The sequence below is a fragment of the Cupressus sempervirens genome, chromosome 8 (assembly GCF_028749045.1).
Source record: "Cupressus sempervirens isolate cs-2001-9-10 chromosome 8, ASM2874904v1, whole genome shotgun sequence".
Classification (NCBI taxonomy): Eukaryota; Viridiplantae; Streptophyta; class Pinopsida; order Cupressales; family Cupressaceae; genus Cupressus; species Cupressus sempervirens.
Window position 1 is genome coordinate 453,493,515 of NC_143125.1, and position 23,001 is coordinate 453,516,515.

At 35.6% G+C, this 23,001-nt stretch overlaps 1 protein-coding gene across 1 annotated transcript in view; it reads right to left on the bottom strand.

Annotated features, from left to right (window-relative positions):
- The window catches only part of LOC149543175 (Transducin/WD40 repeat-like superfamily protein), a 268,058-nt gene that overhangs the window by 176,495 nt on the left and 68,562 nt on the right, over positions 1–23,001 (bottom strand). The window contains exons 7-8 of the mRNA XM_089798064.1: positions 8,356–8,428; positions 7,764–7,806 (exon numbers count right to left, since the gene is read on the bottom strand). Of these exons, the coding sequence (XP_089654190.1) occupies positions 7,764–7,806; positions 8,356–8,428 (116 nt within the window). The remainder of the gene's footprint in view (positions 1–7,763; positions 7,807–8,355; positions 8,429–23,001) is intronic.

Here is a 23,001-nt window from a genome sequence, read left to right on the forward strand (position 1 = left end):
TATATCTCAGATCCATTTTATTTAATTGTTTCATAGTTCGTGTCGCTGTCGGCTATCTTTGTACACCCTCGGAAAGGATTTCTCAATGGGTATTTAAGCACGACTTGTAGGAAGTCTGTAGGTATGCTTTTGGATTATATTTTCTCTGTACTGCGAATTCCTGTTGGAGTTCTAGATTGTTCGCCATTTCGGACATAAAAGATCTTTCCTATTTGGCGTGTGCAGTTTCGATGGGATTCAACCCTCACCCTATTCTGCCTATGTATGACTCGGCTCAAATCTGGAAAATTGGAGTGCCATCTTTATTTGCAAATATTTATAGCTATATCAATCTATAATTGTTATTCTATACTTGCTCTAGTGATTTTTGGTATCTCTGGCAAATGCGATCACTTGTATTCTGTTGTGTATGGCTTAACTTGGGATCCTACAATTTGGTCCACTATCTGTGTGTGGGAACATTATTGCTATTCGGTAATGAGTTGCATATATATTTATTTGATCTTTGGTGTTACAGATTATTTGTGTTTGATAAATGCATGTAGTGGCATTGTTGAATCCCTCCATACTTCCACCGCCCAACTTTTATTTGCTTGGCATCATTCTGTATGGATTCCATACCTCCTTGTACGGACTCCTTACCGTACACTCCTCTACCAACAACACCCCTTCACCTAGATGCCTAGGTTTGACACTCCACCACACGGATTCCCATAACTGTGCGGCTTCCACCCTCCAGAAACCCCATTCTCCTCCCGTACGGACCCACCTGTAAACCCAACAATCACCGTATGACTAGAGTCTATATGGCCTCTATCCACACACCATACGGCTGTAACTCTGTATGCCCATAATTCCCAACCGTACGACCATTATTTGCAACTAAATTCCAGTACGTGAGAGCAGTACAGTAGCAGGACCATTACAGTGGTATCAGAGCTAGTGATCTTGCCAACCTGTTGGGATGATTGAAAGATTTTGGGATTGGGATAGCGCTATGGCACCAAGCAACGACGGAGAGTGGTGGTTGAAGACCCTACAAGGGATTGGCAAAGAGCTCAGCAAAGGTGTTGATCTTCCATTAGATATATTGGAAGTATGTTTGTGTCAGGTGGACCAATTACCTTCAAGATTTATACAGAGAATCCTCTCGCCAATTAAGGATGCCTTAAGTCAACCTAGGCTTTTGAGACACCATGACAAGGATAAAAGATTGGCAATTGCAACACGTCTCAGTGAGGTCTTGAGAATTTCAGCTCCTGAAGCACTGTATGATGATAACACCATGATAGAGATATTGCAATTGATAGTTGACAGCTTTCAAAGTCTTGATGACTTCAGTAGTGACCCTTTTGGTAGGAGATCTACAATATTGGAGAATTGTGCAAATGTCAAAGTATGTAATCTTCTCTTAGATCTCGAATTGCAAAATTTGGTTCATGATATGTTTCATCACTTCTTGGTCACCATCAAGGAAGATCATGATACTAAGATTCCAATTGCTATGGAGAGTCTTATGATTTCGTGCACTGAGGAGATGGATGAAATATCCCAACCCGTCACATCTATGTTATGGGTTGTTCGTAATCTTGAATGTGTCCCCTCTAAAGCCGCATGTAAATTGGTCAGTCATATTTTCGAGCATTGTGAAGAAAAACTAATATCTCATTTGCACAAGTGGGAGAAAATAGATGGCAGCAATAAGGACGATGCATTACACCACAAGGAAGACATCAGTATAGTGCTGCTCCAAGAGGAATTGCTAAAACTTCCTTCTACACCAACCAAGGGAGAACACCAAAAACCTAAAGAAGTTGCTTGCATGGATCTTGTGAAGACATGTACAGATCAAGTTATGCCAGTCACCAAGGTTGTTGCCGAAACTATGTCTTTCACCAAAGCTATGTCCATCATCATGTCCGTAGCCAAGGTTGTATGTTCATCACTGTCATGTCTGTCACCGTCATGTTTGTCATCATCATGTCCGTCACTGTCGTGTTCATCAAGTTGGTGTCCGTCACTGTCGTGTTCATCACCGTCGTGTCCATCACCATCACCGACACCGAGTCCATGTCCATCACTGTCATGTCCATCACCATCACCGACACCGAGTCCATGTCCGTCACCATCGTGTCCGTCACCATCACCAACACCGAGTCCATGTTTGTCACCGTCGCGTCTATCACCAATGCCGAGTCCATGTCGATCACCGTCGTGTTCGTCACCATCGTGTATGTCACCGACGCTAAGTCCATGTCCATCACCATCGTGTCTGTCAAGTTGGTGTCTGTCAAGTTGGTGTCTGTCAAGTTGGTGTTCGTGACCGTTGTGTCCGTCACTGTGGTGTCCAATACGGTCTTGTCCATCATCGATGCATAGTCTGTGTCTGTGTCCATTGTTGAGCTTGTGCCCGTCGTCGTGATCGTGGTCATCCATGTCATCATTGTGTGTCCGCCAATGCAGCTACAAACGTTGAGATATTGCTCATTGCCGAGGTTATATCCATCATCAAGGTTTCAACCAGGGTTCTGTGTGCGGCCAAGGTTTTATCTATAGCTAGAATTGTTGGGTTTGTACCAACATTGGCATCTGTGTGTATGACCATACACGAAGAAATTGATGAACATGATGACATCGATATATGTTATGATTGGCATCCTTGGGATCCCGATGACTCAAGATATGACAACGTTTATATCAGAGTGGTGCATCGGAATCCTGATGGTGGTTTACTAACCTCAGTTGAATTCAATCATGCTCATGTGATCTTGAAGAAGCATGGAGTTTCCAGCAGATATGGCTATCTACGTCAGCGCACGGTTTGGGATCCTGGAGTTGCGAACTGCTTGAGGACAAGCAATTTTTGGGCAACGAGGATTTGTAATGTTCCCAATTTTAATTAATGTGGTCCCAAGTTATTAATGTTTGTATTTAGGGGTTCCGATTGATTTAGTATATCTCGGACCCATTTTATTTAATTGTTTCATAGTTTGTGTCGCCATCGGCTATCTTTGTACAACCTCGAAAAGGATTTCCCGACGGATATTTAAGCACGACTTGTAGGAAGTCTGTAGGTATGCTTTTGGATTATATTTTCCCTGTACTACGAATTCCTGTTGGAGTTCTGGATTGTTCACCATTTCGGAAGTGAAAGATTTTCCCTATTTGGCACATGCGGTTTCAGTGGGATTCAACCCTCACCCTATTCTGCCTGTGTATGACTCGGCTCAGATCTAGCAAATTGGAGTGCCATCTTTATTTGCAAATATTTATAGCTATATCAATCTATGATTATTATTCTATACTTGCTCTAGCATTTTTTGGTATCTCTGGCGAAGGTGATCACTTGTATTCCATTGTGTATGACTTAACTTGGGATCTCGCAATTTGGTGCACTATCCGTGTGCAGGAACATTATTGCTATTCGGTAACGAGTTGCATATATATTTATTTGATCTTTGGTGTTACAGATTATTTGTGTTTGATATATGCATGTAGTGGCATCGTTGAATCCCTCTGTACTTCCACCGCCCAACCTTTATTTGCTTGGCATCATTCTGTATGGATTCCATACCTCCTTGTACGAACTCCTTACCATACACTCCTCTGCCAACAACACCCCTTCACCTAGATGCCTCGATTTGACACTCCACCATACGTATTCCCATAACTGTGCGGCTTCCACCCTCTAGAGACCCCATTCTCCTCCCGTACAGACCCACCTGTAAACCCAACAATCACTGTACGACTCGAGTCTATACGGCCTCTATCCACACACCGTACAGCTATAAATCCATACGGCTGAAACTCTGTACGCCCACAATTCCCAACCGTACGGCCATTGTTTGCAACTAAATTCCAGTATGTGGGAGCAGTACAGTAGTAGGACCATTACAACTGGCATCATACCTATATCTCGAAAGTAAATGGATTAATAAAGTTACAATAATAATTATATTAAATGACTTAATGCTTTGACTTTATAGTTACTCCCAATTGTAAGTAAATATTTAAATTCATGAGGGAAAACTAGATGGGTACATTTGGAGCTCATTTGCATATACTAGAATTATTTTATCTCTCTAAGAAGCTTAGAGCTTTGGCTTTGTGGTTTGGATAGAAACCCAAATTCTTCTTTGGTGTGGATTCATCTAGAATTCATCATTGCACTTCATTATTAGATTGTTGAAGGTTCCAACTAGAAATCTCTCTAGAGGATTTGATAGCTTGGACAATCCGGGTTTGGAGTTGAATGCCATGATTTTGAAGGGTTTAATATAATTGATGCCGTCTACCATCATTCAGATTTTTGTTTAAGACCTAGCAAAATTTATATCAGACTTCAATTCAAAAGGGTTTGGATTTGTTTGAGCAAGGGCCTGATAGAATTTCACTGCAAAGTTGTACAAAGGGTTTGAGTGACTACCTCGAAGACCTAGCGCTGCCTTTGGAGGTGATTTAAAGAGCTATTTTAAATTTTTGGAACACCCTCTACTTTCTTTCAGATCTCCCATAAAAATCAGATTTATATTTAGATTTTAAACAGCATCTGTACCTTGATGATTGGCATTTTATGTATCATAACATTGAAGGCACCAATTGGACATGTCATTGTATCAAAACTCATTGAATTCAATAAGAAAACCTTGATGATCAGAACTATATCAGACTTCTAATTTTGATTTAATTTCATATTATTGTTTTCATTTCTATGTTAACAGTTTCTATAATTGTTTCATATCATGGCAAAAATATTTATGCATTGAAAACCCATAATAACCAAACCAAATCACTCAAAAACAAATTCAGAAGGCTTAGACCAGCAATCAGAAAAACAGGGCAGAATAAGAATAGGATATTACAATAAGCCTTACCCCTCTTTGGTTTTCCATTACTAAAAATAAAAAATAGACTTCAATAAAACACAATTTACAATCACCACACATTCTTTTTCTATTAATATACATTTACAACTTTACTATCATTGATAGTGTAAAATAGACTGTCACTAACCTCCTGACTACTTAAACCTCACTAGATTTTGTTTCATGCCCTAGATGTTATATTCTGGTTTTCATAAAACAGTAGCTATGTTTTATTTGGCGCCCTATATGTTAAATTCTGATTTTAATGAAACAGTGGTGATGCTTTATTTGATGCCCTAGATGTTACATGCTTTATTATGATTTATCATTTATCTGATGCCTTTGAGGTTTTGTTTCCTGCTTATCGTAGAACAGTGGTTCAGATTTTATAAGGGGAATGATATTATGTTATTTTCTTAATCTTGAGTTGTGAATTGATTTATTGTAAATTTATTATGATTGAGATACTGATTGCAAACTGCCTACTTCTCTTTGACTGAGTGGTTGCAAGAGATGATTGTCCACTAGGGAAGAGAGAAAATATCACCAAGTGTGGGATGCAAACATGATCACGAGCTTTATGTTACACCCCTTATTTTGCTTAATTTTAAAATACTCTATATAGTAGTTGAGATTTCATGTGAAGCTGAGTTGAATGGCTAAATTAGTTATTCATTATGGTTTTGTTTGAAATTGAAGTGTTGGTTATTCGTTACGATTCATGACAATTAGAAATATTGGTTATCATTATGGTGTTACATGAATGGCAAATGGTTTAGCTAAATGATTATTTGATTTTGATTAAATCAATTGGAAATATGTTATTACCATGATAAATTCCTTTTTTTGCAAGAACGCGACAAAAGGAGGGAAACATTGCCAGAGAGGGAAATGGGCAAGAGGGCACCAACTTACCATTGAGCATACAGGTATGAGTGCTAAACCACCATGGCCAAAGGAAAACTAACTAGGCAAGCAAGAGTATACCAAGTGATCACCATGAGCTAACTGGGTGAACACATTTAATAAAATAATAAAAGTATCCACTTGAGCATGAATTGAACTAAGAACAATTGTTACCTTTAAGAAATGGAATGGCAGACAATGTTCTAGTATAATGATACCCATGGTACTTAAATAAAATCCATGCATGTACATACATGTATATGTATGTATGCATATATTCAAATATGGTGTACATGTATGTATACATATACTTGAAAATACAACATATACACAAAAATAAGTATATTTGGAATATTGTGTGTTTGTATGTATATGTGTATGATATACATACAAATGGATGTAAATACAATAAGTATCATTATAAATAAAACATGAGTAAAATTACTATTACTTCCATCTTATGTCAATATCTTCATATTATCTCCATCGGTCGTTTTAATATTATTTCCATCGGCTTTTTGTTATTATTTTCATCAGTCTTTTATCTGTGGCTTTTGAATATTCAAATCAAGAATGTAACTTATATCCATCGCCTTTCAATCATCTTGCTCGTAAGTCCATTCTGAAGATATAACTTGGGAACTGAGCATGCTTAAGGAACGCAAAAGATCAATAAATCATTTCATACCTACAATTAGCTTCTCTTCATGAAATTTATTTCTTTTGAGCAACAACCAGCCATTACAACTCTTTGTTATTTTCTTTTCTATACCTGCAATATATTCCTCTAGCAACAATAGGCTATTCCAAACTTCCTTCTACCTCTTCTATAACCAACGATCATAACCACAATTGAAGGTTTGATTAGTACAATCAAGGAGCCGCGCTAGGCATTTGCGAGCTTCTAAGCATGTGAAGGTGACATACGTTTGTTTTACAAGCCACGTCATGCGTCTATCTGCACTTCTCATTTTTTCACTTATTATGATTGAAAACTTTGAAATTTGAGCTGGTAGCAAGAATGAATTTTTAATATTATGAATAGATCCAAATGGACTAGGATCCATGTTTGAATGATTTGTTTACATAAGTTAAAGTAACCAATATGATTGCTTATGTACACGCAATCGGTCCAATTTATCTGCCGTATAATATCATGATTGCTTTTTAGAAACTAAAATAATTGGGGAAGAATGCCAAACTTTGTGCAATTCTTATACAGGGGTATAATCCATATGCCTCTAAGATAAGAAGAGGCACCATTAGAGAGTTAATGATATTGTTAATGAATTGCCATTGACTTCTTTATATATATATATATGTTAGAGGCCCAAGTTGGGCAAGAAAATCTTGTTTGTAGTAAACAGAGTTTAATCAAGAATCATGGACAGACACATCAGGGTTCATCAAGGATGACCAGCAAGGTTGAGATGAAGGGTGTAGGCTGATAACATTCGATTATGGGAACAACCTGCAAGACGAAAAGGTGGAAAATCAGTACAAAACTAAACAGTAAATGAATATAAGCAAATATATTAAATTGAGTCAGCTCATGGTGGTCAAAGGGTATAAATCTTGTTGTCAAGCCGAGCGGTGGATGATCAGCCACATAGTGTCTATGTAAAGCCCTGGCCATGGTGGGTTTAGTGGCTTATGATGCTGCTATGATCACTAGAGGTTAGGATAGCTTGCTGCTATGATCCTAAACCAAATGTTACTCAATTAAGTTTCCAAACCTGATATGATTTCTTATGAATGTTGCTTTAAGCTAGACCACAACAGAAGTAATTGAGAGCCATGCATTCCAAAAGTTTGAAGCAAAGCTTAGAGATTGATGCCGTTGTAGTTTTATAAATTTATTATAATTTCTTATCTTTTAGTTAACCGACTATTATTGAAAGTGAATTTTCCTCTGCTCTCTTATGCTCAATATTCTGCATTTACAGGCGGAGAAAGGCAGGGAAAAATCAAATATCAGAAAAGAAATATTACCTTGTAAAGATGAAGTTTTCGGGTTGAATTTCCATACAGCAACCTATAATAAATGAGAAGGCACCATGTATCAGAACATTCTCTAGACATGCAATTTAGATTAAGCCATGATGCACACATGTAAAAATAAACCTGAAATAGATTTCATGGGATAGAGCTATTCTTATGTTCTAGTTGAGCAATGGGATTCATAAGAAACATTAAAATGGCGCATATACAAGCAAGATGCAACCTTGAAAACTACAGATTTCAACATACAATTTCACAGACACACGTAAATGTGCTACACATATCATCACACTTACCTTTGTTTACACGGCATTCAAATATGCACTATCACTACCCTCTAAATTTTTAAAATCCTATGAAATTCATTTAATAGCTTAAGCTCTTTACAAACAATGACAACTACACAATACTCGTAAATTCATAAATGAAATCCAAGTACAGAAATATATGTCCATTCTAAACAAATGATAAAGCAATTCAAATTATAAAATGTGCAACAGAAATTTATGCAAGTGTAGAAATATCAGTGAATACTAAATAAAATATAATACAGATCTAGAAATAGAATAAATAGCAATCTTACGGTTCCATCATGGCAGCCAGCTAACAAGAGATCATGTGGTGTTGAAGTTGACCACTCCAAAGTAAGAGGAATACTGTTCACCAACTCACTCAGTTAGCAGCAAATACCTATAAAACTTGAGTTTCTTTGAAGAAGAAATTGAAATTCTCAACATTTATGTGGATAACAACTTTGACAATGAACGGTTTTTTAAGTTATTTATAATTTTAAAAAAACGTATAGCTTAAAATAAGATTGGGCTAGAAAGAAAAGAAGTAATGAAAATCCTGCTACAAGCTAAGTTAAATCCAGCCTAGGCAACCTAGAGAAATTCATGTACAGTTTTTTTGTAAACAATTTTATAGTTGTCCTACTGAAATAGAGGAATGTGTTAACTGCAACATTTACTCTACCAAACCACAAAATGTAGTATAGAAGAATAATTGGAATCACAAATTATACCAAGGAACAAACACATGGAGAATATAGTGAACAAAACTTTTATTTCATTAGTAGTGCTTATTTGTTAATGTGCAGAATAAGATGAGAGAAATTTGCTATGAATGACTTGAATGGCTTACTCCACAAAGAGGAGCAATATAATGATTTAGAAAAGTACAATTACATCTACAATAATAAATTGTATTACAATCATATTAAAATATAGTACTATAGGCTCATAAATAGCTGCAACAACTGCAACTACTTCAACAACCTTGTTTAATGACCTACATCTAACTACCCAAACATGTTAAAAAGAGAATGCACTTGATTACATCATTATTAAATTCTAATAACCCCCTTTGGATGAAACTAAAAGAATCTAGAGATTTAGTCATTAAATTGCAATATGCTCCTTGAAATATACTGAAATGGAAAGTAACATTTGCATGAGTAACTTTCATGGATGCAAACACATGATCCAAGTGTGGGGAAAGATGTAATAGATATGTGCTGCTATAGATTTATCAATTTGCTTATTATCTTCTGAGGTGATGCATTTGCTTTAGTAAAGTTATCTCCAAGCTCACCTTCAAAGTAACATTGAGGCCTCCAAGGCATATCAATCATATGTTGTGAAGACATCTCAACTAGAGATGAACACGGTATGGGTTGAACCTCAAGATGAATGAACACACCTTTACCTCTGCATTGTTGATACACACGTTGAAAAGAACCACCAAAGGCTAATGCACTAAATCACCCCATGAACTATAAAGTAAATTTGGCAACAGTGGCCATGCCATGGTACTCACTTCCATCTTGACCTCCACAAAGTTTTTACTTGAACTGTAACGTTCCCAATGTGGTAACCAAACTTCACCTATTAGAATGCTTCTTGCGGGGGTGAGAAGAAGAGCTTCCAACTTGTGAAAATGATATATCCTTTTCCTCAATCATCGTGGGAAAATGAAAAGAGCAAGGTGGAGTTACATTTTGCATCAATATGGGGTGGCGAAGACATGCAACTTTTGCTACAATCTTGACCGATGGCAACTTTCACTACAATCTTGGCTGATGGCTATGCAAAATTGGAAAATAAATGAATATAGCCTAAATAATAAAAGATTTATTAAAGGCTGATGGACTTTCTTGAAATTTAAAATTTAATTTCACACAAATCGAGATTTTTTGGTCACACAAATCGAGACAATTTTGGTACGGAACTAACATGCTTCCTAAGGTAATTCTTGGTACAGGTGGGCACACTTTTTGAGGCATTTTGGCACAAATCCCAATGTAGTAAAAAATTGCCCTTCCAACACTCTTTTGATCTACCTATGGTTTTTTGGCCATAACTTGCTCATCCGGACTCCGTTTTTCGCAAACGAAATATCGCCGGAAAGTTGGTTTTGATCCCGTCATGATGGTCTAGTTTATTTGGACTTTTGATGCTGTTTGGTTTCCAGTTTTGCCTATCAAAGTCAAAAGTTCTATTTTGCACTCTGGAAGACATCTTGAGACATTTTATTTTCCAGATTTTGCTCTAGGCACATCGCATTCAGTTTTTTATTTTTTTGCATTCTGGTAGATATCCTAGTCGTTTCAAGTCCAAAGATCGATTTTGTTGTTCCAGATGATTTTTTATGTGTTGTATTATCTCTTGTATCAGCCTTACGTCTCTTTTGATCTTTGTTGACATCCTTTTATAGTATTTTTGCAAACGCATTGAGATAAAGTGTCACTCAATTGCATGTCGGGATCTTGGACATCTTTGTGTTTTATTGTACTCGCACTACATTATAAAGTGCCTTGGGGGATCTCATGTTGGCCATATTCGTCATCTTCCTTTGTCAAGTGAGTGTTCCTTCCACGACATTAGCCTCATGATGTGTCGATGACACGTGTCATTATAGGTGTTTGTACTTCTTTTGCACTCTCGATGTTCTTGGTTTCGGCAAGAGATATTGCATTTAGTTTTAGTATTCATGTCTTACCTCTAAGCATTATAAGGAGGTGTTGTTTCTATTGCTTTATTGGTTCGATGGAGTGAGCTATGTATTCAGTATTTGATCCTATGTACTAGGCGATTGTAGTGGCTGGATACTTATGCATTTCGGTGAGATGGATCATTTAACATATAAACATTCTTTCATTCCTATTTTTGGAGGCCATGAAGATACCTTCCATCTTCAATTGATCAGCTCTTTAGACTTAGTCTTCTCTACCTAGTCATGTTCTATACAGAGGAGGTTCTTCAAATCAGAAGTTTGGCAGTGTTTGCAACTTCATGCTTCAATGGCGTTCTTCATGATCATCCTTTTGTTCCTATCTTCTGGAACATTCTTTCCATCTCTTTTTGGAGTAGGGTTTTTTCCATGTGGTTTTCTCTATTTCTCCTCTTTTTAGAGATTTTGTTGTGTTTGGGTACCTCATCAGGCCTTGTTGCCAAGACCCAAATTTACTTTCAGCAGTAGTTTCTAAGTTTTTAGCTACTCCCTAAGTTTATCTTAAGGGGGGGTGTTAAAGTAATAAAGTTTTTTCTTATTAATTAAATCATATTGATTTAATTATTAAGTCACTTATTATCTCTAGTTTACTTAAACTAAACTCTAGGCATATAATAATTAATTATTATCACACAACCTAGGTTTTACCTGTTAGGATTTTGATCTACTTTATAAGGACGATCTCTCTTTGTAATTTATTGATTCACTTTTGATAATAGAAATCTCTCTTTTTGCTCATCAAGAATGTCTCATCTATGGATCTAGGAATTTTAGCCTCCATAGCTTTGCTTCTCTCTTTCTATGACAAGTGTTTACATGTAGGTGATTCTTGGGAGCTATGGAGTTGATCTTTCATCAACTTCAACAATTATTATATAATCAATACTTATGATACTAGCATATACTTGTACGTATTATTTTTCTATTATATGTAACAACTAAAAATTTCTAAAGACTAAAACCTTAATACTCGTTCTCTATCGAGTAGAAGTAAAGCTATATACCCATTTGCATAAAGAGGATTAACAAAAATTAACTGATTAATTGTATTCTCACGATAAGATCTTAACTACCAACTGAAAGATTTAACCATCTTTTGATAAGTTAGAAAGAACAATCAAAATAGATTAACTAATTATATTACACATTATAAGAAAATCTAACTGCAAATTCTATGTATTATTCCATATGAACACGAAGTAACTGCATAAGATATATAGTTGAACTGAAATAAGATGTTCTTGAAGGAAATAATGAAATACTATCAAGGTTTGGATCACACCGTGTCAAAAAAAGTATGAACTGATTTGTTCTATGCAAGTCTAGGCAAACGGAGGAGAGGAGAAGCATTGATAGCGGTTTAACCTCCCAACCACTGACCTAGTGTAATCCCCACTCATTCTCTACTAAGAATGACCCAACCCTGCACGAGATAAGGCACGTGTACACCATCTCATCCTACCACCTGACCAACCTGGTGTTAGAGATGTCAACTACATAGCCGGCTAGACTACGGGTACCTCCCAACAAACTATCCATCTGACTATGAGTTATCCTAACCTCTAGTGATCATAGCAGCACCATTTGCCACAAAACCTACCCTAGCCAAGGATTTTCACAAGACATTGTGTGCCCAATCACCAACCACTTGACTTGACAAACATAAGTAATACCCAGTCCCCCCATTAACTGACTAGATTTACTAATTTCAATTTTTTTGAAATTCTTCATAATTCGAATAAATCTTTCTATTTTTTGCAAGTTTATCAATATGTCAATTCATATGGACTAACTACTCATCTCAGCCATTCTTGGCTATCCTTGATGATCTCTAGTGTAACTTTCCAACTTACATTATATATTGTTTAATTATGCAAATAATATCTTTGCCTTCAAATTTTGGAAAGGAAGAAAGAAAGATTATGATTTTTATGTGGCCAAATACATTTTCAGCCAAGGATAGGCCTCCACAATCTCAAGGACACACATTTGATTTCACTGTACTTGGAAGCACAAATGGCATGTTTAATTGATTCCTCTCATCATGATAAATAAACTTCAGAAAATATTGTATAATGAGGCTTATTATCAGCTTGTGAGTGCTCACAGCATGACAAGTATATCAATTCCAACCTAGTACACACAAACTTTAGATATTTCAACTAAGGTCCGACTAGACTGTCCTATACTATGCATGATGTGTTATTGAACTTTAGCATGGAAGTAAAATAAATAACTTGGGGAGTGTACAACCTGGATAAGGAAATCTTGATCTGTAAATCTCTTGCACCCAACTCGACTCAATCGAAGAGCAATGATCTTCAATGATTTGTACTAGATGGAGACATCATTTCAGTATTGGCAAGATAAATCCCAATAAACAAAAGAAGTGCAGACATGATTGTTAGAAGATGGATGTGCGATTGGCTACTGAACAATGGTTGATTCTTTTGATTTAAATGCAATTGGTGAGTAGAATGCTTCTTGTGAGGGTGAGAAGAAGAGCTTGCAGTTTGTAAGAATGATATATCCTTTTCCTCAGTCACCGTGGGAAAATGAAAAGAGCAAGGTGGAGTTGCATTTTACATCAAAACAGGGTGGCAAAGACATGCAACTTTCGTTACAATCTTGGTCAATGGCTATGAATATTGGAAAAAAAATGAATGGCCTAAATAATAAAAGATTTTTAAAAGGCCAATGGACTTTCTTGAAATTTCAAATTAAATTGATATGAGAATTGAACTTCACCCATATTATTATATAGTTAATAACTATAATACTTACGTATACTTGTACCTATTATTTGTCTATTTTATATGTATATAAAAATATATATACACATGTTATATTAAAAATATAAGTATCTATATATGTATATTCCATACATACAAATACGCATGAATACTATGGGCATTACTTATATAGTGTAATACATCTGACATCAAATAATGCAAAACATTCAGATTCCAATTTAAAGGTAACAATTTTTATTTCATTTATCATTCATATGAATATATATCATTTTAGATTAGATGACCTAGTTAGCTCATGGTGGATACTTGGTATTATTTAGTCTACGCTAGTCTTCTTCTTCCCTTGCCAAAGTGGTTTAGACAGATAACTCACAAACTCGGTGGCAGGCTAGCCCTCATGCCCTATTCCCTATCTATCGATGTCCCCCCTTTTGTCATGCATCTACAAGGAAAAATAGCATGGTGAAAGTAAACTTCCAACACATTCTAATGCATTTAATATAATCAAAACAAATAACAAACTTAACCAATCATTTCCAACTCGCATGAAATCATAGTGAATAACCAATTTAACCAAACATTTCCAATTCAGATGAAACTCAACGGCTATATAGAACTTTTTAATTAGGAAAAAATATGGGATGTAACAAGCACGGAAGGCAAAGCTCTGTACACCAGCTTCTACGCAAGTAGTAGGGATCGATCCATATTATTTAAATTGAAGTGTAATCTATATGGTAGATGGAGAGAAGATCCCTACAATCGAGGTTGATGGGTGTGTAGACGTACTGTGTAGGGAAGTCGTACGGTGTGGTTAGGAGGGGGAAGTTCCTACAATATGTGTTTTCAAGATAGTGAGAATACTTCAGCAGCGTACGATAAGGGAACTATCATGTCTTGTGGTGAGAAAGTGAGGGTCGTACAGAGTTAAGGGAGTGTCCTATGAGAGTTGTAGTTGGAGGTGTTTGGACAATGAGGAGGTAGAAGGGGACACCATACGATGCAAAGGAAAGGACCAGCCGTACGTTGATGGGTAGGTCTTATGGATGCAAAATGAGGGCGTACTGAGTGTTGGGTTGCAGAGATAGACCAAGGTGTGGTGCTTCTCCTTCCTAGACAAGGTGTGGTGCTTCTCCTTCCTAAGTGCTTATGGTAGGTATGGGCTACCTAGGGTTGAATGCCTTCGACTTCACACACTTGATATGAATTGTGCTCTACCAGTATATCTATATAGTTTAACTCCATATACGGATAACAAGCAAAAATTAACACTAGATATATTGTCGCCAAGAATGCCAACAACACCAGAGCAATTCAGATTAAATAACACTCCAGTTTACAAAGGCTTTGGACAAGATCAAAGCAATTACAAATTTGTCTCCAAATAAAGACAATCAACAAATTTGGCACACAAGTGAAATATTAGAGTGACATTTCCAATGGTAGACTAGGGTAGTGCTAAACCACTGAAACTAGGGAGGATCTTCCACCTCTAAAATTATATACAAAATCCTTTAGCCACCAACTTCCAAAAATACAAAGAGTCAAATCCAATTCATGTTGATTTACTATGCCCAACCACTCCATATTAATGCTACCAAGTGTCTCGAAGGTTACAATATGACACCAGCCAAAAACATTTTATTAATTTATAAATTGGGTCCCTAATTATTTATTAACTAAAATAATTATTTGAAGGTCCTTTATTATATTATTTAAGTTTTGGGACCACTTAATTAAATTATTTAATTAGGTTATTTTATTTAATTTTGTGGACATCGCATGGAGATGATTCCTCAAATCTACGGTGAAGAATAAAATCAATGATTTTGAAAAACCTTTTATATGTACCACCAGGCCTAATGCCTCAATAAATTACTTGACCCTAGATTATAGAAACTATAACAAACATTATTTTTCCAACTGAAATTAAGTTATACGCAATGTCCTCATCATTTCCCAATCACCCATTTCCCAAGAAAGGAAGGTAAGAGCATAGTGTATAGGAACACACCAACTAAATGAAATGCAACTACTAAGAGTAAGAATGAATCACACTAGGTGGCAAACCATCTGTTGGCTAGATATTTTGCAACCGACAGTTTTGGGTAAAAATTCAGTCGCAAAATAAGATGACCAATCACAGAGTGTGAGACAAAGTCTTCCCTACCTTAAAGGGAAGGCTCCCCCTTCTCACCATTCCTTGGATCAACTCAAGGTAAGCAAGAAGCCAAGAGATCTTGTAAACAGGGTGTTACTAATATCTTTTCTTCTTAACTTTCAAGAAAAAATCCACTTACTCATAGAACGAATAATGGGCAAGGTAAATCTCTAACTACACTTCTATTAAGAGTTGGAAACAGTGATACCAATAAATCTTCACTAACTCAAAGGCTAGATAAAAACGTACCGGTTTGGCTCTAAGTCTAGTCGTACTTCTATATGGTAAAAGTTTTACAATTAGGGCACAAAGACTCCTAAAAGTAAGAACAATCTAACTATTTTGTGAATTAAGACAAAAATACAAACTACAGACAAAGCTTCTAGCTTTGGATTTTCACAATTGTTCCTGGTCAAAGCTCGGGCTTCAATTGTTTCTTAACTCTTTTCAATTCAATTCACTAGAACAATTACCAATAACACAAGATGATATGAATCAAAGACAACTTGGATGAATCATAGACAGAGTTTACAATTCATACAAATAACAATCTCACTTAATCAAAGTTAAGTCTCAAATGCTCCTTTGTATTCACTCTCTCTCAAAATAGTGCTTACACAAACAAAGTTATGCTGGCACAATTTCTCCAAAGTTCTCTTGCATAAAAGATAATGATAATTTTACAATGAGGGGGCACTCCTTTATATAGACAAAAAAGTTGAGAAAAAGGTGAAGGAAAAAGTGGGAGCAACTCAACCAACTTTGACCAAGTCTAACTACAGAAAATAAAAGGTTACATGCAACTGCACATGCAACTTGCATTACATCTTTTACATACACATGTAACTTGCATTACATGTAATTACACATCTTCATGCAATGCATCCTCTCCAACTACAAACATGAAAGAAGAAGAAGACAGAAAAGAAGGAAACAATCCTAAAGGGCCTTGTTCTTGACGATGCAATCCCGAATGATCACAGGATCGGAAGTTCCTGTACTTTGTACCACTGCATTCACTTTGATAACCATGGTGTTGCATCTTTTGATAACCTCTGACTATGATGAATTGTCCCTTGTCATGTAGAAACTTGATATGATCCAGCTTTTCTCGTTCAAGTTGTCATGAATTCTCCTTTGTAGATTGGCACATTCTGAATTCTCTGACACTTTGAAAACCTTTTGATGATGTCCAAATGTAAATGCAAAATAACTTTCCATCAACATCTTTAACCTTTTTTTTTTTTGCAATAAAGTGCTTGACGCATGGGAATGCATGAAAATGGAGATTGCTGATTTCCAAAATGTGACTTGGGCTTTCAAGATGTCATTGCATGGAAAATGGATTACATGTAAATGCAACATGTAACAAGGGATAAAGGATGAGATGGAAAGCATGGAAAGATGCGGAAACATGGGAAAGCATGTATTTGCTCATGGAGGCGCGAATGCATATAGAGAGGTGAAAATGGAAACGAAAAATGGGATGGGTGAAAATGGAAGTGGAAAATGGGGTTACATGCATATGCGGATGGCGAATGAGATGGAAAACATATAATCACATTTCGTTGAGTGAGAGATGAAGTGTTGTGACATGGAAATGGAAAGTGGAGTGAAGTGAAACGTACTCAAGTTCTTGGGAAAGAACTTGCAATTTCTTCCAAATGGAGAAAAAACCGAAATGCAAACAAGCAAGACACAAAAACAAACACATGCCTTTGGCAAAAGACTCAAACATGTCAAGATGCAATGCACTTCAACATGTAATTTCGAATTTGGAGTTTGGGGAAATTCCAAAAGTGTGAAAATGAGAGTTTTCATCCTTTTTAAAGGCAAAATGCACTTTTCATGGCATATATATGGACAAGTGGCAATCATCAAGCAATAATATGCATGGAAATAGCAAGATAAGCATGAATTGATGAGCAGGTTAGAAAGATTCCACTTACATGAAAATTAAGTGCCAAAAATGAAAGAGAAAGAGCCAAAATAGCAAGTTTTATCGACTTAAGACCAATTCTCCCTTAAATCCAGATTTTCAAACAACCTTTTGACTTTTTCTGCACTTGCATGTAATGGACATTCAATGGTCGAATTTGATATGAGAAGGCCAAAAATGTGGTCTCTAAAGACAATATCATGCATTTCTAACTCAAAAACAATCCCTCTTGATCAAAGGTATGGGCTGAAAATGCATTTTTTTGAGTTTTTTGAATAAAAACATGACTTTTTAATGCAAAAATCTGGGCCATTTTTTCAAAAACGTGGCCAAAAAATGCATGTTTTTGAGTCATTTTTGACTTGTGAATGCAAAAACGACTTCCCCAAATGCATATACATGTATCAAAATGCAAAAAAGTGGCTTCAAAACGCATAAAAGTGGATTTAAACCCCAATTATCTGGGCATTTTAAGCAAAAACGTGATTCATCATGAAAGTTTCAAAAACGTTTTTGAGGCAAATGAATCCATTTTAAAAGCAAGGAAACTCATTTCCATGCAAAAACATTTCAAATGGAACAAATCCCATGCAAATCCATTGAGTAAAACTCAAGTTATGAGCAAAAATGAAAGAATTTGAAGTTTTTTACAAAAATGTGCCCTAGATATGAACTCTCAAAAATGGTTTTCAGCACATTAAACTCATCTTTGATGGAAGCAAAATGATCAACAAGCAAAAGCACTTTAAATGCAAAAGATTTTGTTCAAATCCATGGAGAAAATCTTGAGTTATAGCCAAAATCGGATTCTTTGGGAGCAAGAACACATTTTCTTCTCAAAATAGGACATTTTCATGACCATTACATATTTTAAAACATGTATTCATGTAAAATCAGACCTTTTGAAGTCTATTGCATGTTTTAAAATGTGTTGATAGGCAAAATCGGACCTTTTGAGGCCACTTACATGTTTTAAAACATGTCTCACCTTTTTGATGCATAAGAACAAAAACTCTACTTTTCGTGTCATTGCATCAAAAATGTCCACTTTCACAAGCTTTTGATGTAATGGCATGAAAAGTATCCTCAAAGTGAGTTTTTATATGCAATAACATGAAAAGTTCCCATTTTTCATAGATTTTTACATGCATTTGCACATAAAAAGTCCACTTTGATGCTTTTAAGTTATGTATTTCACTTAAATTTATAAAAATGTCATCAATATGGGTCAAAAATAATATTTATGTATCATATTATTCAATATAACACATAAACATTAGTTTAAAGTGACATTTAATTAAGTCTTTGATTTTAAAATCAAAAATTAAAAATGTAACTATATAGTTCTATAGTCACTTTAAGTGAAAAATTAAAAAGTAACTCAACGTAAAATTATAACATAAAGTGCACTATAGTCATTTTAAGTTATAATTTAAAAGATAAAGTAACTTAAAAACATAACAAAAAGTGAGTAAAATGTTATATTTTCAAGAAGTGAATGTCAAAATGAAAATATAACATCATTTTTTTAATTCGTGCTGTTGCACCTAAAATGTCCACTTTTGAAGCACTAAAATGACCATATCTATTGACTAACAACTCCGATTGACCTCTAGGTTAGACCGAATCAAAGGGGAAAATGAAAGGCATGACATGAGCAAATCCAAAAGACTAAAAACAAGCAAAGAACGGATTGTGAAGGCTTCAAAAATCAAGCAAAGGCTCGACAAAAAGAAAAACGAAAAAGACTTGACGAAGGCCTTCAGTAAAAGGATTCATTATATCAATTGGTACTAATTGGTTGATCGATACTAACCAATTAAATAACGAACTAAACTCAAAGAAAGAAACTAAGCTTGAAAAAGTTTCGTACTATTACCTACATTTTGTGGTGACAAAATGCAAGACAACACCATCCAAACTCACTTCATCAATGAATTATGTTAAGAAAAAAAAAAGCAAACCTCTTCGCTTGTTCAATGGAGTTTGCAGTTAGAATAAGCATAAGCACTTGCACTTATTCAGTCGGATGAACAATTACAACACTTTCACTTATTAATAGGATGAGAAAATATACTACTTTCCACTTCACAATGAGGGAAGCAAATGCAAAAGTTTCTACTTACCCAATGAGTGAGCAATTATTTAGAAAACAATGACAAACCCCTAGTACTACCAACCAAGGTATTACAAAGCTATTGTAATGATTCCATTTCCTAGGTCAGTATCTTTTGTAGAGGTTAGCCTACTACAAAGGTTCACATAGGCTAATGCAGCTTATAGGGAGCCCGTTTAGGGGTCTTGTGGCCTTTGGGGAGGTTAATGTAGCATTTCTAGAGCTCAGAGCTTAGAGCTAGGATGCATTCCTATTTTTTATGAGATTAGCAATTCACTTGTTGACCATCCAAAACTTGTGGAGCCTTCCAGGGAGCTTATGAACAATTTCAAGTGTATAGAGGCAATATCCTATTTTTTAGGAGGGGCAATATTCTTTAGGAGATTTGGAGATGGTCAGCTATGCTATATGAGCCATTTCAAATGATCGGAGACAAATTCTAATTTTTTAGGAGGGGTCCTACATTGTAAGAGAGTGGCAGTTGGCATGTCATATTTAGATATCACGTAGGACCCAAGTGTAGCGTCAATTTTCAATTAAAGAGGTTACATTGTGGAGACGAAATCCTTTACAATTTAGTTGATTGCATGTAGGACTATGAGATCTCCAAGGGCGATTGGAAATTCTTTTACAAGGAGTTACTTTAATTATTAGAATTGTCTATAATGTGACTCGGCAATAATTTATTAATGTGCTTTATAATGTTTATAAACTAAATAGAGACTCGGCAATAACTCGGTTAACCCAAAAAAATTGGAAAACTCATCCTCGCGAAAAACTCAATGAAATAAACAGCAACAAATTGGCACTTTTATCAAACATTTGAAATATAATATAATAATATAGATCTTAGTTGTCAATTGCTCTCTACCACCCCCCAGATGCAAATGTGAATGCGTTTAGAGGTGGAGGTGGAGGTGGAGGCAGAGGCAAAAGAAGAGGTGGGTGTTGCCTGAAGTGCTTAGAGCTTCTTGTGGGCATCTACAGATATCCCCATGCATCCAAGGGCCCAACAGACATAATAACGTCAAAAGTGACGTTGAAAAAAAACTTAAAACATGTGCCAAATAATTTTTTTTTTTGTTTTTTCCTCTAAACCCTAGAATGTTTGTAGTAGAGGCTATTAATTGTTTTCTCCTCTCGTTTCATTCGTTGCTTTGCTTTCTTCTCAATTGGTCTCTATTTTGGCATTTTGAAGGGCAGGTGATTATTTTCAAAAAGGATCATTCATGGGGTGCCAAACAACTTCCACAAAGGAGATCTAAGCATCTTTTTAGTTATATCATTTGATAATTATATGGTATGATACTTTCATTGATCAATGCAATTAAAGTAATATTATTATAAACAATTAAATTATTGTTTTATTGTAAAACAATAATTTAACTAATTCGGTGAATATAGCGGCTAACAAATTGGCTAACAAAGGAGTAGACGGTGTAACTATAAACTAAAAGTTAAAATCTTATATACTAATATAGTAGTTTACCAATATCTAAATGTCTCATATATATTTATCTTTGAGATTGTCCTAATAATTCTTTTTGTCAATAAGATTATCTATATTCTCCCTAGAATTTCCCTTCTTTAGGATCTATCTAATTATGAGTATCTTTACTCTATGCTCTAGGCAGTCCCATAGAATAATATTCGATATTAATTTTGAGAAAAACACCTTTTCACTATCTCGTCTTTAGTAACTCATCTCAACAATTTGCGATAGCAGTGAACTAACCCGTCAATTAGTTAATTCCTTGATCAGAAGGTATATAGAACCTCTTAAACTAGGCTAAAAGAGAGCCCTAAACTAGATAGAATATATATTTTGTCTTTATATGAGGAATTTATCCAAGATATAAATTGAGATATTAAAGGTTCAGTCTTAAAACCAAGCAAACTAATGAAGTGACATTATGGAAAGAGGTATGATTCAAACATAGTAATTCAGGTGAGATTAATTACCACAATTAGTCATAATAGCATTCTAATAGATGTCATCTTAGGACAGACAAGTGTCATTCAGAATTTTATGTCTACCCTTTGGTCTCTATCAATCTAGTAGTATGGTGATATAAACCTCAGCTTTAGGTTTCTATTTCTCACAATCATTTTGTATCACTGTCAAACACATGCTTTTATTATAATCCTTTACTAACCACCCTGCGGATGGTTTGATAATTCGAGAATCCATGCCTTTTTAGAAAGCTATCACTCATCATTAATTGTTAAATTATCTCTGAAATCTTCATTGATAATAGCAGCAAAAATTGCTTGCTAAATTTAGAGTAGCATCGCTAGGACAAAGTAGATCATTTAAAGAAATAAGTCCTACCATCGAAGATAGCCCTTTCCAAGCTTCTTGTAACATATGATAAGGCCATAAGGCCAATAGAAGTAGCACACCTCATTAACAAATGACGTTTTCGGTTTAGTCACAAGTACAATTGTGATTTCAAGTATTCTTGGATACTCAATCTTCTTTTTTTAAGGTGCTTGATAATTATTAGCTCTCAAACTCCCTGTCTCGAATTCTCTGGATAATTTAAAACTTCTCTCCTTTAAGTTCTCGGCTCTGTAATTCTATATGCTTTGTAGTTTTGTATCTTCTTGGGTATCAATTTCCAACTTCATTTGTTTATCATGGATACTGCAATAGTCCTATTTCATGCACAAGAAAATAGGACTCTGGCTTTTCTAGGCTCTGTTAAACCAGAAAGGTGGGGAAGGATTTTACAAGTACGTGATGACTTGGTGTGGATGGCAGTGAATAGAGTATTGGGAGAAAAACATTTTGATTATAGCAATACGTGGAGGACAGACAGTGAGGTTATTGGGTGCTTTAAAGCTTCTTTCCTAAAAGCTGGTATTAACCAGTGGGGCACAGTATGAGCGTGTGAGTTCATATTTGACCCTATTTGGATGAAGGGTCTACAAAATGTTGTTTTCAACATCAATAACAGGTTGGAAATTCCTTACCCTGAAGCATACATGGACTAGCCCATAGGCAGTCGTAAACTGGCCAAAATTCCAAAGCGTCCTATCATGACAATTAGGGATCCTGTTGTATTTGATAAGGCATGGCCTGGTATGATTTCCATTTGCATTTCCTACTTAGATAGTGTAATGTGATCAAAGAGAGAAATAACCAGTGGTTGGAACCTTTATTGAAGAAAGCTAAAATGAGTATTTCTCCAATTACAGATTTGGGTAATCACAGTGATTATAAGTTCATACTGCCTAAGTTAAAG